The sequence below is a fragment of the Perna viridis genome, chromosome 3 (genome assembly GCF_037379345.1).
Source record: "Perna viridis isolate PV_CMFRI_1.1 ecotype Kerala chromosome 3, ASM3737934v1, whole genome shotgun sequence".
Taxonomy (NCBI): Eukaryota; Metazoa; Mollusca; class Bivalvia; order Mytilida; family Mytilidae; genus Perna; species Perna viridis.
Genome location: NC_142447.1, coordinates 47,096,033 through 47,115,832, shown reverse-complemented (window position 1 = coordinate 47,115,832; position 19,800 = coordinate 47,096,033). Strand labels below are relative to the sequence as shown.

The window sequence follows — 19,800 nt, the reverse complement described above, 5'->3', positions numbered from 1 at the left end:
ACCTTCAGAATTATTCACAAGAAAAAACAACAAAAATATCTGTTTCAGGGGCTTTAACTCCTACATCATGCCACAAATCATTTTGAAAAATTTGGATATGGGTCTATCTTCTGATGGCAAACAATAGAATTTCACTAAATTCAACAGTTTTGCACAAAACTGTATTTTGACCCTATGTTTTAATTTAACAAACAGCTGCCATGTTTTTTCATGAAGCAAAAATCCAAACCGTCAATTTGTGCAGGATACCCTTAAAACAATCATAGTCAAACCTCCATGTGTCGAATTCAGATTAGTCAAAATCTCTGATAACTTGAACTAATTACAAAGTCCCAGCAAAACTCCCCTTACCCTAATACAATTTTACCTTGAATCGAAACCTCGGATAAGTAGAGGTATTCAATCAGTCCCCTCTATAGGACTTCCAGGTTAATCAACCCTGATGTCTCAAAGTCAACTAATTAGTCGGAAAACTGATTGCTTTATTACAAATCGTGATCAAAGTGTGTTTTAACGACTATTAGACTGGCTTTTAAATTAATTAGTTGATACTCTTGATGGCCTGATTTGTGTATTTTATTAATTTAAAGTTAGTGAAAAGCAACAAATTTTATTAATTACATATCAGAATTCACACTAACAGTGATATCGGATATTTTCATATGAATTGTAGGGTATCTTCAATTCGTTTCACTAGTGAATTTGAAATTTTATCGTAATAATGTAGAGCACATGGTTTGATACTACTCCTGATTGTGAGTAGCATGTTATGAACTACGAAATTTTCAATACAGAAAAAATAAAAAGGAAATTTCACTTAAACACTCCGTTCAGTATTTCAAACATGATATACAACACACAAAAAAAATATCCTCTGATATGAAACGCAAGACATTACCAAGTAGCGTGTAAAGTGAAGTGCATGTACATGTACAAGCACAACAAACGATGTAAATGCAGAAACAATCATTGACCAAACTACTAGTATTTAAAGTTTATCCTTGACCTCAAATTACTCGAACCTCGGATAACTCAAATATTTTTGCATGGTCCCTTTGACTTCGACTTAACAAGGTTCAACTTTACCTCCTTTCATTGAATTCCAGTCAAACTTCGGTAGCTCGAACTCCAAGGGACCATTGAAATGTGTTTGAGTTATTGGAAGTTCATATATTTTCGGATTTTTTTTCGTTGCTGGTCCAAGTTCGACTTTATCGTTAGAAATTGCTTACTTCCTACGAAGTTGTGTTAGTTCATGGATCTTTTTCATTCGCTTTCTGGAGATTATGTTGATTTGTGGACAATAAAAATGCTGTGTTCGCTTTTAAAAACATTCAGAGTTTGAGTTCCTTGGTCAATAATTTGTTTTCATCTGATTTTCCCTCATGCTTTCATCATAGCAACTTCAGAAAATTCTCGAACTTCAATCAGTGTCATGTTAAGATCAAAACTACCTAATAAGTGATGACTTAAATATTACCTGTAATTAACTAAAATGGCACGGATTAATGATAGGATTTCAGTTTTTCACAACTTTTATTACCCAAGCTGACAAAATGGCTAACGAGTTCGAGTTAGTGAGGGTTATTCTCTAAGATTTATCACTGAAAGGACCAACTAGTCAGTTTGAGTGTTCGAGAAATCCAAGGTTATTTATATTGGTTATAAAGGAGAAAATTTTGGTACTTTGAATTGTGTTTGAGAAATCCAGGGTGTTCGAGTCATCGGAGTTTGAGCGAGTTAAGTTTAACTGTATGTAGATTGATATTGAGAATGAAGCTATGGCGACCATTTTTTTTTCTCTGACGGATATAACTCAGTGAAACTGTAGGAAACCATAGGACTACTACAACGTCTTTCGAAAACCACAATCATTAGGAATTCTAGAGTTTGTATAAATCTGAATTGGCTATATATCACAGCGAATGAAGCATAAACCAATCCCACAAAGACGTCCCGAGTGTCATTGTCGGGTTGGGACTAAGATACCCCCCTCCAAAAAATAGAAAAAAACATTAAAAGTATGGCACAACTCACATTAAAGAGGTCAATTTAAAACTTATATGAACTTTTGATAGATATTAAATCCCCTCAAGATGAACTGAAAGAAAAGCAAGAGTCCTTCCAAAACATTGTCCAAAATTGAATCTCCTCACCAGAAGAAAAACTTGATAATAATCTATGCAGCATTCATGAATATTTCAAGAAAGAAATCAAAGAAGTAAGACAAGAACTAGAACACAACTCTAAGGTCACTTTAGAGTAACTGAGGCCAATAAACAAACCAGTACACTTTGCTGAGACCTCTGCCAAAAAAAAAACCATAAAAAAATTCCTCCGTGTATAAATTGATTTTTTAAGAATATTAAGTCCGACGATATAGAGAATACAGAAGACTCAACTCATTAGAGAACAAATGTCGAGATGATTATTAGAGAAATAGATGCAGATAATGTGGAAACTATAAATGTAAATGAAAACAGACAGACAATCCGAAAATGAAACAGGCGCATCCCATAAAAAATTATGATTAGTCGTGGTTGTTTACTTCCGGAATGATGAGTCCAGATAAAATGTGCTGATCAACAAGAAGAAACTGAGACAAAGCAAAAGGTTACCTCACATATACATAGTAAACAAAAGTAAACATAAAATACAAACTGAGGCCAACCTTCGTAAGTTGCTAAAATCAGTACCAATGCTGAAAATGAGAGGAGGTCGAGTTGTGGACATCCGACTGCCAGGTGAGCTAATAATCAGGAAATAAGAAATTATACAGATCTTTGTCCCTCCACTTGTGTACCATTAAGCTCAGGGAAAAAAAAAGAAACTGCAGCTGTCCTTACTCATATTATTGAATACCACCTTTGATGCCATTTATAATTTTAGGCAAAGGGAGGTAACCTATCTGCCCAAAAGACTAATTTCCTGTCTCATTGAAGAAAGTAAAAAAAATGTTTCTCTTGCTTGAAAAAAATTAACAAAAATCATGGAAATAAATCACTCATTAAAATAAGTTCATAACAGAACCTGTTCCCTGAACTGTGTAAAGTTGATATTCGCTGACGTCTTCAAATCTTCCAGCTGTGTTTTTAAGTCATCTGTAAGTATCTCTAAGCTTGATAGGTCTATGTTGATATTATCCACTTGACTGTTCACATCTAGGGACTACAACAGTAAGGAAAGTGAAGTAGGATACATTCTGAATGTTGGGGTTCTATTTCATTGAATTCTGCAAAACATCTTGTATACTTTTTGACATTATAGAAAAAGCAAAAAAAATTAAGGACACTAATTGGGACAAAAAAGAAGAGAAAAATATATAAGGAGTAACCCTTCTATGCTCCAGATACAATCTTTAACCCTGGCTCACCATGGGGAGACAATCAAGAGGCTCCTTAATCGCTCAAATGGTTGAATTTTGCCTTTCAAATTCTATTTTTAGTAACAGCGGCCATGTTTTTTTCGACGGATAAAAAATCCCATCTATGCAGGATACCCAAAGGAACATTCATACCAAGTTTAGTACCAATTGATCAAGTAGTGTCAGAGGAGAACCATGACAGACACCAAATGATGGCAATAGCTCACATGACGTTCAGCTAGGTGAGCTAAAAAGGAGTTTTAGCCAGGATATAAATAGTTCATAATATACACATTTAAAGAATAATCAAGGGAACCAAGGTTATAACGGTTCAAAGGGACAAAGACCAGACATGGAAAACAGACATACACAACAAAGAACTAAAGTCATACATACAAAGTAACAAAAGCAAATGAGCAACTCGGACTCCACCAAAAACTGGGAGCATGGACCAGGTGTACTGGAAGGGTAAGTGTCCTCTGCTTTTCTAGAAACACCCGCCGAGTTGCTCATAAAAAGTTAAGTCTGGGGTAGACAAAAGAGGGAAGGAAAACTATGACTCGTTGAATAAATCAGTTTTCATGGTGCAGATGGATACACCATAACGATCCACGAGTTCATAACGACCATAAAACTTCTGTAGTGATGACTTCTATCTTGTAGTAACATAACCCTGTTTCAGAAGCCTATTAGAATTCTAGCGTGATACAAAAAGTCTGCGTAGTTTCAGCATGCTCTGGCATAACATATGAGTTGTGATATGAACACTCCATACGCAGGTGCTGAAGGAATATTGCCACAGATGAAAGGAAAGTTGACAATTTTGAATGAAAATTATCACACTTGTCATAAAGTTTGGTCAATAGTTTTCCTTTACCATCGATTTCTAAGTGTAGGTCAAGATATGAGGCTGACTTCACAGTGTCTGTAGTATCCTTTATTTCAAGTTCTTTAGGGTAGATGCAATGTATCAAATCCCCGACTTTACATCTTTTAGTTCTAATAAATAATAGCTTATATGTAAAATAGAATAAACTTAAATAAAAACAAATTCTAAAAACCAACTCTTCTATCTTACTTTTTAAAAGATATTTTGAGAGTTCATCTAAAAATATCATAGATCAATTCTGCTCTAACATCATATCCAAAACGCAGATAAGGTTATGTGCCCTATTGAATACCAAAAAAATATGAAAATGTTTTTAGATATCCATATGGAGAATCTTTCTTTTTTAAATTAAGTCAATTTATAAATGCATTATACTTTTTTCTTATTTTTAACAAAATAGAAAGTTTCCTTACCCCAGATATATTAGTCAATGCTGAAACATCAATCAAGTCCTCCAACTGGAAAGCAGAATATGCAGATTTTCCTGCTTCACAATCTCTGAAAGTTACTAGATATATATTAACTGTTTTTTGGGGTTTTCTTGGTTTTTTTTTTCTTCAATTTTTAGTAAAACAAGTTTTGATTTATCACATGTATGAAGAAATGAATAGATATAAAATCAACGAATGTCACACACATTTACCTTTTTTGAAATTTCAAGTAAATACTCTTTTTAATTTCAAATGACTTTTATCTAAAACATTTGTAGAGTAATCTTATCAAAATACATTCCCCAATAGTACCTAACAAAGTTATAAATTCAACTGGATTGCTGTACACATAGTTGTATACCCCAACCCCTTATGAGACTTTAATTTGCATATGTCCAATTACTACAAAATTTATCTACCCGGTATTCAAAATGGCAGTATAGTATTCATAGAGTCAGTCTCCTTAAGAATAAGGTAGTGGGTGAAACATGGTATGGAAAAAAAAAACACAATTTTGAAACATCAGAATCAAAAGGAAAAAAAACAACATTTTCCACATCATTTTGGTAAACTGAGTTATAATTTCACTAAAACCTACTGAAAATTAACATTTCAGGGATAGATAACACTGTCAAAAACCTTTTTTTCTAACATTCTATTGAATATTTTCTGAGCAAAGCCAGTGATGCAGAGATCAAATAATGATATTTTCAAATAGAGAAAGCACCCATGAACATAATTATATTATCATATACTTATAGAAAATAAGTATCATTTCTTACTGTATAATAAAGCAAGTTTAGGGCCATAAATTTGATATTTTTTCAAGATTGTCTAAGCGGGCTGATATCAAAATGTTATAACATGCTTTGGAATGATATTACAAGGCTTTCCGTAATTGATATTACACCCCTTTCCGTAAAAGCTCGGCAATTATAGTATTTGTTTACAATATGGCGTCTAGCAACAAAGCAGACAAACAGCTGGGTATGATGGAAACAGAGATTGACGATACCATAGAATATATAGAAGAATATTAATACAAAACGTAAAACTCTGAGTGATATGAAAGTGCTATCCTGTTGGATGGAAGAACATTCAGAACAACGTCAAATTAAAGAAATTCCAGATCCCGAACTGGATAAAATATATTGGCAAGTGACAGGAAATATAACAATTAACTTTTCAAGTAAAGTTCATGACAAAAAAAAATATCAATAAAAATTAAAATTTTCAACATCAAATATCTGTTATTATCCCTTTATTATTTAATTGTTGACAAATAAATATTATGTTTTTTGGTATTTTAAAAATGTATGATTTAATAGCCTTATTTTGCACATCTATTGTGAAGCAATTGGGTTAATAATACATGTGATAATCTGATATTATCAGACTGGTGGGTTTTTGACACATTTTTCCCATTTTGCCTGATTCTAAAAAAAACTTGCACTTAAAACTTCTTTCCAATGAGTATTAACAATTATGGAAGCAGTCAGGTGTTTTAGAGGAGATCACAGGCACTCCAGGAAATATACCCTTTCCATGAGTAAATGCTTGAACTTACCCAAGAACTTTCTTAAGAGTCAAGGAATGTGATGAGTTCTGAAGAATGACTTTCCCTAGCAAAGAACCACTTCCTCCATACATGGAACTGTATATTACATTATCCATTGCCTGGAACAAACAAATATTGAAAATGATATAATACAATATATGTAACTGAACCAAGATTAAGATTGTTTTTCCACACTCCATACAGCAGTTGGAGATGTCCAATAACTGGAAGACCTAAAGGGCCAGAATTCTTCCCAGGAACACATTATTTGTCACATGGATATTTGAAATAAAAAATTTAAGAATTTCTAGCAAATGAACCTTTTCCCTGTCTGCGCAAGGGTCTTAAAATATAAGCCAAAAATAGAGCATTTAATGGTGAAAAAAGAGAGATGCCAAAATGTTCAAAATGACTTAACTCCTCGTAGTTTCCATTGAAGCAAGTGTGGACACATTATTAGTTATTATCACAATTATATTACATGAAGAAAATGAGATTATAACAAAAAATGAAAAAGTCTCAGAGGTATTCAATTTTTGTAAATGTTGCCAAAGAAATAGGTAAAGATTATAATTTTGATAAGAGTAGCCACCCAAGCCTTCAGAAGATTGAAGAAAAGGACTTTAAACAGAATAACTTTGAATTTGTTCCAACAAATGAACCTTTTGTATCAAAGGTCATTGACAAATTTAATGTGAAGAAAGCAACAGGAGTTGATAAAATATCAGTTAAACTCATGAAATATGGCAAACCATCCTTAGTGCCAACAATAACTAAACTAGTTAACCATTCAATAGAAACTTCAATATTTCCAAACAGGCTAAAAGAGGCACAAGTCACTCCATTATTTAAAAAGAATGACCCTTTTACAAAGAGCAACTACAGACCAGTCAGTTTACTACCTATTCCATCAAAAATATTCGAAAAAGTTTTAGCTGAACAGTTGTCTACTTTCTTTGAAACTATTTTTGATAAATTTTTATGTGTATTTTGAAAAGGTCATGGTTGCCAAACAACATTATTAAGGTTATTAGAAGACTGGAAACAGGTGTTAGATAATAATGAATATGTGGCAGCCATTCTTATGGACCTGTCAAAGGCGTTTGTCTGTCTGCCACATGATATTTTAATTTGTAAGTTATCAGCATATGGTCTCAACAGAAAGTCTACTGACATGTTATTATCATATTTGTCAGGGTGTAAGCAACAAATAAAGATTGGCTCTTGTGTCAGTAGCTGGGCAGAAATTCAAAAGGGGTTCAGCAAGGATCAATTTTGGGTCCTTTGCTGTTCAATGTGTTTATAAATGACATTTTCTATTTTATTCAAAAAGGAGATTTATACAACTATGCTGATGACAACACATTATCTTTTCATTTGCCAAATTTAAATGAAGTAATAGATGTACTACAATCAGAAAGTACTATTTTGACAAACTGGTTTCACTTTAATTGTATGCAGGCAAATCCTGAAAAGTTTCAGGCCATAGCTGTTGGCAAAAAGACTGTTGATAATACACCCACTTTTGATATTGGATCTGCAAAAATAAGCTGTGATGAAACTGTAAAATAATTATTGGGAGTAGACATAGACTTTAAACTAAATTTTAATGTCCATATACAGAACTTGTGTAAAAAGGCAGTGCAACAGTTAAATATTTTAGAAAGAGTAGGTAAAAACTAGAGCAAAATAAATTGACTAACGATATTTCACACATTTATACAGTCAAATTTTAACTTTTGCCCACTATCATGGCATTTTTGTTCAGAAGGTGATACTCAAAAAATTGAAAAAATACAGGAAAGGGCTCTAAGATTTGTTTATGAAGACTATATTTCAACATATGAAGATCTTTTAATCAAGGCAAAAATGCCAACAATGTATATAAAAAGAACAAGAACAATGGCAATAGAAATATTTTAAAAAATACTTAATTTAGCACCTCGGATCTTATCAAATCTTGTTGAAAAGAAAGACCAGAAGTATAATTTTAGATACACAAATTAATTGCAGATTCCAAGTGTGAAAACTACTAGCTATGGCAAGAGATCTTTCAGGTATGCTTGCACCTGCTCTTTGGAATTCATTTCCAGAATCTTTCAGGCAAATTTCAAATTTTAATCAGTTCAAAAGTCAATTATCTTTCTGAAATGGTTAAGAATGTACTTGTTTTGTATGCAAAAATTCAGATTAAAATTTTCTTACTGATGCAGCATACCAACCACACATACTAGACTTCTTTTTATTTTGGTTCAGTTTTATTATTATTTTTTAGTTACTTTGCTTTAGTTGCACGATAGCTTTATTCCTTATCTGCTTATCATTTTATTCTTTAGCTAGTAGTAGTAGTATTTTTTTAGTGTTTGTATACTTCAACTGCTTATATTCTCGCATCATAGTACTGACTGATATAATTATTTGTTTTTATGCTTGTCTGAATGTCTTGTGTGTGTATATGTATGTCTTGTTTTACTTACCTGCATGATTATGTATGACTGTAAATATTGTGTTTGTTGGTTCAAAAGCTCACAAGAGCTTATGTTTATTGTTTTATGTCTTGCCAACTTTAAATAAAGCTTGTCTAAGTCTATGTCAATGTCTATGTCTATTTAGAATAAGACTTACAGTTCATTATGGACACAATAACTTGTCTTCATATAGCACAAAATTTGAAATTCAATTAAAGTTAAAAAAAGTTCTGCTTTTAGAGTATTAATCAAAGACATTGGCATTTGATCCCTATAACAAAAAACCTGTAAGAGATGTGAATCAGACTGAAAAATACAGGGACGTATTTTCATAAGGAATGCAATAAAAATAATTCAAAATTGGACCCCCAAAAAAAGCTGATTTCTTTGAGTGTGGCCCAATTTCGTGCACCTTTCACTCCAAAACAGCTAAAGGTAAGTCTAACCTTAAAAAAAAACTTTTCAGGCAGAATTTTAAAAGGAACACATTGGCATTTGATTCAAAAATCTTTTCTATCAATTCTAATGACAACACCTATTTTCCCCCATTATCAAAATGGGTTAGCAAAAGCCTCCAAAAACTATAAGGCCCTTCAACATGTCCCTAGGAGTAATGTGTTAAAATTTCAATGAGATTGGATAAGTTTTACTCAAGTTAACATAAACAAATGAAAGTTAATAGATGCCAAGATGCAGAAGACAACGACGACAACAACGACAGGATGAAAGTATTATGTGACCCAAAATTTATTTAGCAATTGTATAAAAATTAAACTTGTGCGAGATAACACAGATGTTTTTATGAAGATTTTATTGACAATTTGTTAATAAAAATTGGTCTGCCGATTAAACCGGAAGGTTACAACAGATTCTAATATAATATTGTGACGGATATGTATTACGGTAGAAAAGTAAATAGATTTGGCAATATATGATAGATCAGACATGTAAGAAGAAGAAAAAAGATTGAAATGTTATTTTTACTGTATTGTAAGTTAGAGAGATATACATGAACAACACATGCGTACTCAATCAACCTCACACATCCAAGTTTAAAAAAAAAACATTTCTAATTTATGATACTCCTAAGACAATTTAGATGAATTAAAATCAATTTTACTTAAGATATCACTTTTAATCAATTCATTCATTCACCCACAATGTACTTATCTGTTGACAGTTCATTAATTACAGGTGAGTGATCAATCAGCCCAAGTTCAGAGGTTTCAAGGATCAATTAATGTAATAATTAACTCTTGATTGGCAGGGGTCTGTTTATACAGGTGAAAAAATACTTAATCATTAAGGGAAGAGTTCCTTATTTGGAACTGACAGGATTTTCTTTATACTGGTAAAATTACTACAGTTTGAATAGGAAATTCTACGGGACTTTGAAATTAGTTCGGTTTAGAGTACAATTCCATTTTCTCAAGGTTTGGTTTACATAGTTTTCACTGTAACATAAAAATCCTTTGAGCAGTTTAGGATGAGATCTGCTTATAAAGTTTTAACATGTAAAACCCTTCATTTTGATAATCTCCCTTTGAAGCAGTGCTCGCCTTTAGCCAGTAGCCAGAAGCCCAGGGCTAGTCAAAATTGATTTGGGCTAGTGAAATGATGTGTACATTTCTTGTTTCGGGCTACTTGAATCCTATACAGTCCTCTATTATTCAGGCTAGTTTTGAAGGAAAGGACTGTTGAAGTCTTCTGACAATATATGTGTTCCTTCGTGCACATCTACATTTGATGCCAAACCTTCCTATAAAATTACATAAAAATCCCTTGAGTGGTGAAGGAGCAGTTGCGCTTAAAAGGTTTTAACCTGTAATTTTGAATATCTCCCTTGAAGTCCTCTGACAATAATTATGTCCATTCATGCACATTTATATATAGGATGCTTAACCTTCCTATAAAACTTCATCAAAATCCCTTGAGGGGTTTATGAGGAGTTGTGCTTACAAAGTTGTAATATGTAAAACCCTTAATTTGGATTATCTCCCTTTGGAGTCTGCTGACAGTATTTATATTTCTTCATGCACATCAATAAATAATACTCACCCTTCCTATAAAATATCATCGAAATCCCTTGAGCAGTTTAGGAGGGGTTGTGCTATCAAGGTTTTAATGTCTTCTATGTGTTTAATTTCAAATTTGCATATGGCAACATATTTGATGATTTTGGTCTATTTTGATATGATGTCCTTTTTAATTTGAAGAGTTTAAATAGCATAAATCTATTCTTCTACACAGAACTTACATATTGTAGATCTGTTAGGTCTGGATCAGTAATGGGTTCACAAATAAACCGGTGCAAAGGAGATCCAAGAATGAAAATTATCATTGTTAACAGCATCAGCAGTGAAGAAAAGATAAAAACAAACCCAACAGCCCTGTAAAAACAAACAAGACATAAAAAGGCTTCAGTTTAAACAGTATTCAACATCTCCTGCACTGTTTTCTTCATTTCTTTTTTTTTATTTATTTATCTAAAACATATTTCATGCAGCAACCATAGAGAAATGATGTGCAGTAATCCCTTAAATTAAGCCTTGACATAACATGGTTGTAAGAATTTAGTTTTAAAAAAATAGAAAAAAGTTCTAGTATTTATAACTCAAGGTCTATTATGATGCTCTTGCTTAAAATACTGTCATTTATCTGATTCAATGTCATAAATGATTATCCACTTGTTTAATTGTTACGATGTAAAAAGCTATTTTTCAATATGAGACTTCATCAAAAGACAAGGTGGTTGCTTCCTGTAACAAAACTTTATCAACAAAGGCATAATATAACTTACGCCATGAACATATGGCCACCACAACTTGATAATCCTGATCTTTCAGTAGGGGCAGCATCAGCACTATGTCCACATACTGCAAACATCAGACCAATCAGGAGCAGTACAACTATCAACAGGATAATACTTGTCAGTCCTATTCCTCCATACCATCTAAAATAACATCGAAGATGGAAATAAATATATTGTAAACATGTCAAGCATGCACACCCAGGTGTGAGATTAATCTGGAGAACAGGTCAGAGTTACTAGAGGTAATTAATAGATATATAACCTGGTATTCTAAATTACCATAAAAAATTGTTACTAACCACTTAGATAACACTTAAATTAATTATAATTTGTGCAACATACAAATGTGTTACAACACAGGGATGATTTTGACCATTTTCAAATGGCTCCCCCATCATGACAATTAGGAATTTCCAAGATTGTAGGAATCAATACTTACTTATTCAATTCTGATGTGTTAAACATTGCAATGGACACCCCAAAGACATGTAAAATTAAACACTAACATAAGTTATCCACCAAAAAATTTATTCCTTAAATCTGCCTCAATGAACTCACCAGGAAAAATACCACAAGATTAAAAGTTGGAGTTCCCGCTAAAGAAGGCTGGACTTCTTCACAGCCTCAGTCAAAATTGTGATTAAAAGATCTATCTTAAACTTAGGCTACGCATATTTTATAACGCTATACTTAGAATAAAAAAAAAAATAACATGGCCCAGTCATATGTATTTGCAAATAATTGTCTTTATCTCACACCCTATTATGTAATGTATCAAATCAATGAGACAGATACATGCCCCATTAACTGCAATTAAGACTGCACATGCTATCATTACCACAGATGCTTGAACAAAAGTAGCACAAGTATAACATCTCTCCTTAATAGGCTCCCTGTAATACTGGAGTTTATCATTTAAAACTAAACTATTGTGTATATATCCATGAGATATGAATTAAAGAAATTCAAATATGCGTAGGCTAAATGTGTTATTAATTCTTGAAAGGCTTAAATTGCTTTGATAATTTGATAACTGGATAAATCCTTATAAATTACCTTAAATTTCTTGGTAGCTCCTGTGTGTGTCATTGTTTTTATGTTTGCTAAATACATACCTATACTGGTTATAGTCTACGCCTAATTTTGTATAATTTCCAATCGTATCCTTGTATTGACCAATATTGAGACTACCAGAGGTCTAAAATATAAATGTTACATAAACCAGCACAATATAAACATTAAGATGCTATCTTTTTTATTTCAACATTGTCTCCACAATCAAGACAAAATAGTAGTAACATTTACTTAGAAAACAAACAAAAAAATACATCTGACATTTTTCATCCTGGAGGGGTTGTTGTCTCTTTGATTTATTCACCATATCCATTGTGTTTATATTGCATTTTTCTTTTCTAATTTTCAGGAGATAATCTATAGATTTAGACTTACACTAGATTTAAAACTTTCTGCCTGATCAATCATTGGTTGTATTTTGTCTGTTACATCATCAACTGTCTTTTTTATATCTATAAAGCACCAAATAATCATATCACTTGATAACACACACCTTTGTTCGTCTTAAATCATATATTCAGTGTTTATAATACCCAAGTTTCTCCAAGACAATTATTAAAATAATGTGTATCTTTCACTTTTATATATATATTAAGGCTGATAGTGTAAGTTATGAGCTCCCACCTTTCAACAGAATCTACTGACTGTCTAAATAACCATAGACAGTTACAGGTGCTTTTAACATTTTTGTACCATTTTGCTTATATATATATTATGGGAAAATATACTTATCTTTTTCAGTTTTTATGGAAGTCATTCAGTGGTTACTAGGTAAAATCTATTTATTAGATGAGACTAAAACTATATTAGTCTCATCGTCAGTCAAATTATTGATCATTAGACTGATTTTAAAACTTTTGTTATCATTAGTGGATGGATTTTCCTTTTATGGTCATTTGCATATTATTCATTCAAATATTTTTATCAATTGCGGATTGATTTTCTATATTTCATCTTCATTTGGAAATTGCTGTTTCGGTGATTTGGACAAATGGCTTTATCCAATCATGAGTAGTCAACATGAGGCGAAATCGTACAATTGTTTTTGTCCTTAATTAAAAATACATATTTGTGTATTCCTAATGAATAGTAATATTGAATGATGGTATTATAATTCATAACAAAATAAAGCTTTAGATGAATACTAACAAAGATGTAAAAACAATAACCATATGTTTAATAATTTTTGGGACTCTTGATTCAATATTTTTCTAAACAAGTTGCCTGCCTCCCTTTATTGCCCACTACCACTTAAGTAAAGATTTTTCAGAAAAAAAATGTTTAGTTACATTTTCAATGTTCCCCTTCCCATGTAAATAAGACTTTGAACACATCTTAACTGTAGTTGTCATAGTAATACATATATACCTGCAACTGTTTGATTGGTCTCATTTTGAACTCTCCACGGAATGTCTTCAAAACTTTGTTTCGCCTAAAAAAAAAAGAAGAGAAAATTACAAAAAAATTAAAATAAGAAATAAAGCATTAATTATATATGTGTGTTTTCTCCTGTTTTAGAGTTAACATGGATGAATGAGCATATTTATTTACAGATGTTATGAAGTTAAAATTTTGTTTACCCAGTGAAAAAAAGACCTATTACAATATAAATGTGTTACAAAGATGTCTTAACCTGGACAAAAATATTTACAAACTGATACAACATTTACTTGTCACAAAGGACATTTAATGTGATTTCCAATAATTTCTTACTAATAATGGCCACATGCTTTGACAAGCTTAGTATTTTGTCCAAAAATGCTTGATACAACAAGCTTGGAAGTCTTGAGTTTTTGATACTTGAGGCCAATATGTCAAAGAAATAAAATAAATGTAATGAAATCAAGTGCTTTTTCTAATTTGGTAGAATTAACACATTATGACTCTTTCAGGACTAAGGTTTCCATGTCATGCATAGGTGAAAAACAAAAAAAAAAGGTATTGTTGGCAAAGTATGCACACATTTACTTATTTAATGCACAACATTCATGATGATTTGACCAAGTTCATTTTCAGGGCCAAATTTGACACAAACCAAACAAACCCCTTTGTAAGATACACCCTACATGCTAGATAAAGCCAAGTTGATTACTTTATTCAGATATGATTTTACAATGAACAACAAAGTAAGAGGAAATTGGCAAATTTGGAAGTTAATAAATTGTAAAATAAAGAATCATTACATGGAAAAAAATGGAAGTCCATCAAAAAGCAGAGGAAAATCATCCCCGTTTATTATCAATTTTTTAAAACCATCATCTGAATCCCCCCTAATGTAACTAAAGGTACCTGAATGATGACAGCTGACAGATTCTGTGTTTGCACTGATGATATCTTGTCCAACTGATCAGACATATCAGGAAACTACAAAGAAGAAGGTATTTCAAAAAGTATAAACATCGATAAAAATGATTCAAAGATCTATGACAATATGCTTTTCTACCAGTAAGTTTTTGGATAAATTTCAAATTCTGAGTCCTACAATTGCATTTATATATCTTGTAATCTAAAAAGTAAGTCCAGCAAATGGAAATCTGAAATTTTTACTTTTAAAATATTGCATACTGTTGCTAGTAAATACTTTTATGAAAAAATATGTTACTTGATATATAATTTTCAAAGCATTGAAAAATTTGTGTAGAGAGTAAATACTAACTGCATCTGCATCAACTCCCGTCTCAAGCGAAGTCACATCTATGGAATTACATGATGTACCACATGTAGTCTTGTCAGCCTCTATGTTTGTTTTTAGAGTGGATGCTGCAGTTGACAGTGCTGTTGCATTAGATTTCACAAAGGTCAAACTTGTGTTTAGATCCAATAATGCATTGGCAATCTCGTCCACTTCTATGTTTATCAACAAAAAAAATGTATGATGACAAATTGATTTAACTGATAGATTTTTAAATTTAGAATGATTAACCAGAGGTACAAATAGGGCTAAATTTTAAAATTTTAAAGTCAGCTACAGCAACCTTAGGTGTCATAAATTAGGATCATGAAAAAGAATTGCTAACTCCAATGTAAACTTATTCACCAAACTTTTTAAAACTGTTACATACTGTATATAGAAAGGAATGAGCTGCAATAACATTCATTTTATCTTATTTCTTCTAAAAAAACAATCTTTCATTTTCATACTTCTATATTTCTATACTCAACCTAGTAAATGAAAGAAATTTCAAAGTTTTGTAAATAATAATGGTATCTTACTAGCAGCAAGGTCATTGGCACTATTGATAGCTGTATCTACTCCACCTGATGACTTCAGTATATCTCTGACTGGTATACCAACTATGTATCCTATACCTAAGAATGTCAAACATTCATTAACTTACTTCAATAGCAAGATTTCTGAAATTCCAATAAAAAAAATGTTCCCATGTCATGCTTTTATATTAACAGAATGTATTAACATTCAAAAATGACGCCATGGTAAAATATACTGATGAAGCATTTAATATGCATTATGAGGAAGTAAATACACTTTGTTCTTTTCCAGCATTTTAAACAAGATTCTCATCCATAAAAAGAAAGCCATAGAAATAAAAAATATGTTTTTTCAGAAAGAATTTAACTTAAATTCAAAATAGTTGAAACTACAGCAAAATTATTGTAGTGTCTCTGAAAAATTGTAGAAACCTGTCTTCGGTTGTATCATCAATAATATAATTGTTTAAGTAACTTTTATTCTAAAAGGAAAATGATATAATGTCCTTGTATCATCTATAATTCAAGAACCTAAATGAGCATGCTCACATACCCCACAGGTCCCAATGTTGGATACTAAAGTAAATTTGTTCGTAAGAGAAATACATGTTGAAGGACCCCGATAAAAAAAGGAATAAGAGTGTTTTTAGGCTTTAGACCCTTATCTTCTAACTAAATTCTGTTACTCAGAATGGTAGTTTCAAACTCCAGACTGAGATTTCTTTGAGTTTTAGTTAATCCAAAGTAAATATCATCGTATCAGAACAAAATGTACCCTTGACCTGTAACTTATCATGGTGAACTTATATACCAAAAATCATGTCATAATCTGCAAGCATTTAGAAAAAAAAGTCCAAAAAACGGTTATTTCTGTGAATTTAGCTAAGTTCAAGGCCTGTAATTTTGGTAAAAATCATCAAAGCGGAACCAACTACAAACTTGTCCTTAAACTTATCATGGTGGACTTATACACCAAAAATCATGTCAATATCTGCAATTATTTAGAAAAAAGTCTGGAAAACATTTTTTTCTGTGAATTTTGCTAAGTTCAAGGCCCATAATTTCTGTAAAAATCGTCTAAGTGGAACGAAAGTTATACTTGACCTGTAACTTATCATGCTGAACTTATATACCAAAAATCATATCAATATCAACAAGCGTTTAGAAAAAAAAGTCCAGAAAACTGAAGATGGACTGACAGACGGACAGGTCAAAAACATTATACCCTTCGCAACTTCGTTGCATGGGGTATAAATATTTTTACTGAGAGTGACAATAATTGTACAAAAATATAAGTCAAACTGTCACTACAAAAGAAAGTTCACTGTTCTTGAAAACTGTGATGTCCTGGTTCCTTTTGACAAAGAGAACAAAATGATACCAAATTTAACCTGGTTTAATTTACAAAGTACTTACTATCTAAGTCTCTATAGATGACATCTCTAGTAAAATTGAAGTTGGTTTGAGCAATATGTTTGATTTGCTAAAAAAAGGGAAGGTATACAAGTCAAAAAAAGACATTTAAACAAAATAGCATATAGCATAGCATCCCTTCCAATTGTACAAAATTGATTAAGTAACTGGTCTTTGTCATATGAAGTTGAAAATTAATGAAATTATAATTTTTTCTAAAGAATAAGTATGTTGACTCTAGAATGTTCAGAGGGAAAGATATGAATAAGAGCAAATTCATAGATGATAGCACTTAACTACCACAAATTAGTTGGTCGATTAGAGGATAATAAAATACTTAAAGAGACAGATTCTCAGTTGAAAGTGGTGTATTTTCTATTCTTATAATATGGACAGAGAACTCTAACCATAAATCATAATCCCTTTGATGGTTGTTAAAATTGAAAAAAAAAAAAAGTGAATTATTTACTGTAGAATACTAGTTAATCCCATCCAACCAGCTAACAAGTTGTTTGCACTTCCAGGTACAAGGTTTCATGATACATCTCAAGTTAACTTAAATAAAACTTTGCCAATCAATCATGAATCCTAAAGAGTGTCTAATACTAAAAAAATGATTTTTCACACTTAGCTACAATTTTCTGTGATTTTCTAACTATCATCAGCTCTTTTGGACATCCTAAATAACTGTTGTACTTACTCCAACAAAAACATCAATAAAAGTATCAAGGTCATCTAGAGCGTTTTTAGCTGATGTGTCAAAGGTTGTCAGTGTATCTGTCATCTGATCATTGGATATGTACACACAAACCATACCAGCTCTAGAAGATGTAACGTATTATTTAGAACTACTATAAACACTTTTAAGAATATTAATTATATCTGCATAAAAAAAAGCAATCTAGCACTTACATAAAAAATATACATATGAAAGAGCATAGACCTAGCAAACTTGCAAATCACCTAGGTTTTGTATTACAAAAAAATAAACTTTTAAACAATTGTGGGAAGGATTCCAGTTGTCTTACCTAAAATAGATATACTGCCTGTGAATTTCACTTTTTAAATGAACGTATAAACTACAGTGTTATACTTCCATTTATTTATACTTACACCGTAAATGCTATCAGTACAAGAAGTATCACAGCAAATGTCCTTCGTTTACAGTGGTTTTGAGCATCTTTTGGACTTTGTTTCATTTTACCACCACAGTTGCTGCAACAACATCGACAACAACAGAAACAACAGCCAATGAGAGGGAAGATAAATATAAACAGGAATCCTATCACAATTAAGGCACCATATCCTGCATATTGTTTCACATACTGTAAAGAAAGAGATGAATTTAAGTATATCTAGCTACATATACCTTAAAGAAGAGTTACACTTTGATTGTGAGAGAAAGGTGTGGCATATTGTTTCATCAACTGTATTCTAAAATTTGTAAAGCTATGAGTTTGACCTCAGACGAATGACCTTAAAAAAACTTTTAAGAAGAAAGACATTCACCAAGTTTAACCAAAACTAATAGTAGAACATTTTTATACCATGATTTAATAACAGATCTGGAAGTGGAACACTATGCAACTTTCATTGATACTTAATAAATAAATCACAGAAACTCCAGTTTATCATAGTTTTACCATGGGCTGACCATTTATGCTGCATCATTTTACGCCTTGCTATGGCTGAGGATAAAATGATGTGGCATAAATGGTCAGCCCTTGGGAAAACAATGATAAACTGGAGTTTCTGAGATTTATTTTTATTCTAATACGACAATAATGGTACTTTTTACATTTTTGTGACCTATTACAGTAACCGCATATTTTTCCATATTTGGCTGTACACTATATGCTATGTCAATTGAAAAGGTCACTAGTAAAACTTTTTTCAAATTTAAGTTGAAAACTAGACAAGCCACGTTATGATCGATCCCTTTGGAGTATTGCCCCATGCAGGTCCGGGTGTTAAAAGAATAGGCCTGCAGCAGCGCTAAGCTTGTCGTAAAAGGCGACTAAATAGTGCTCAGAAACCTAGCCGGGGGCTAGGCGCTCTGCCCACAGAGCAACTGGGATGTGTGCCCCAGATGGCGGTTTGGGGTACCTCTGGCATGTTAAATGCTGGGGTTGTCAAGCTATAAAACGGAAAACCTAACAGCAAACCATAGTGGTGCACCGTGTTGGGAAAGATGTCACGTTCCTCGCACGTTAAAGAACACTGCTGTGGTATTCGATAGGAGTAGGAACCATGGCACTCCGCCACAGGAGGCTAAATTGCCCGTGTGCAGGATCAAAGATTTTGATTCCAGTAAAATACTCTAAAAATTAGTGATAGATTAACTTAATTTCATGGGTATCTAAACTTACAGTATTTGAGCTACAGCTCTTGTAGACTGATTAAACATGCACTTATATAGAGGTGTGATGGGCCAAAGGATTTGAATTTTTAAAGAACTAGATAGTTGGACTTATTTCAATATTTCATAGGGGTAGATCATTTCAATATTCCATAGGAGAAAGATTGTAATATCCAGTTTTCTCCTCCAGCAGTTTCTGAGCTACTGTCTTGAAATTTGTAG

General features: G+C 32.1%; 1 protein-coding gene across 12 annotated transcripts in view; it reads right to left on the bottom strand.

The window, feature by feature from the left end:
- The window catches only part of LOC148622619 (prominin-1-like), a 74,657-nt gene that overhangs the window by 18,356 nt on the left and 36,501 nt on the right, over positions 1–19,800 (bottom strand). For all 12 annotated transcript variants that reach the window (XR_015920674.1, XM_088572565.1, XM_088572562.1 and 9 more), the window contains 14 exons: positions 18,333–18,544; positions 17,920–18,040; positions 17,223–17,289; positions 15,810–15,905; positions 15,253–15,443; positions 14,886–14,960; positions 13,965–14,028; positions 12,972–13,048; positions 12,638–12,720; positions 11,511–11,663; positions 10,968–11,100; positions 6,252–6,361; positions 4,667–4,751; positions 3,031–3,168 (listed from right to left, as the gene is read on the bottom strand). Coding sequence is in view for 11 of the 12 variants with exons in the window: in XM_088572565.1 (XP_088428691.1) it covers positions 3,031–3,168; positions 4,667–4,751; positions 6,252–6,361; positions 10,968–11,100; positions 11,511–11,663; positions 12,638–12,720; positions 12,972–13,048; positions 13,965–14,028; positions 14,886–14,960; positions 15,253–15,443; positions 15,810–15,905; positions 17,223–17,289; positions 17,920–18,040; positions 18,333–18,544 (1,605 nt within the window). In the remaining variant the exon portion in view is untranslated. The remainder of the gene's footprint in view (positions 1–3,030; positions 3,169–4,666; positions 4,752–6,251; positions 6,362–10,967; positions 11,101–11,510; positions 11,664–12,637; positions 12,721–12,971; positions 13,049–13,964; positions 14,029–14,885; positions 14,961–15,252; positions 15,444–15,809; positions 15,906–17,222; positions 17,290–17,919; positions 18,041–18,332; positions 18,545–19,800) is intronic.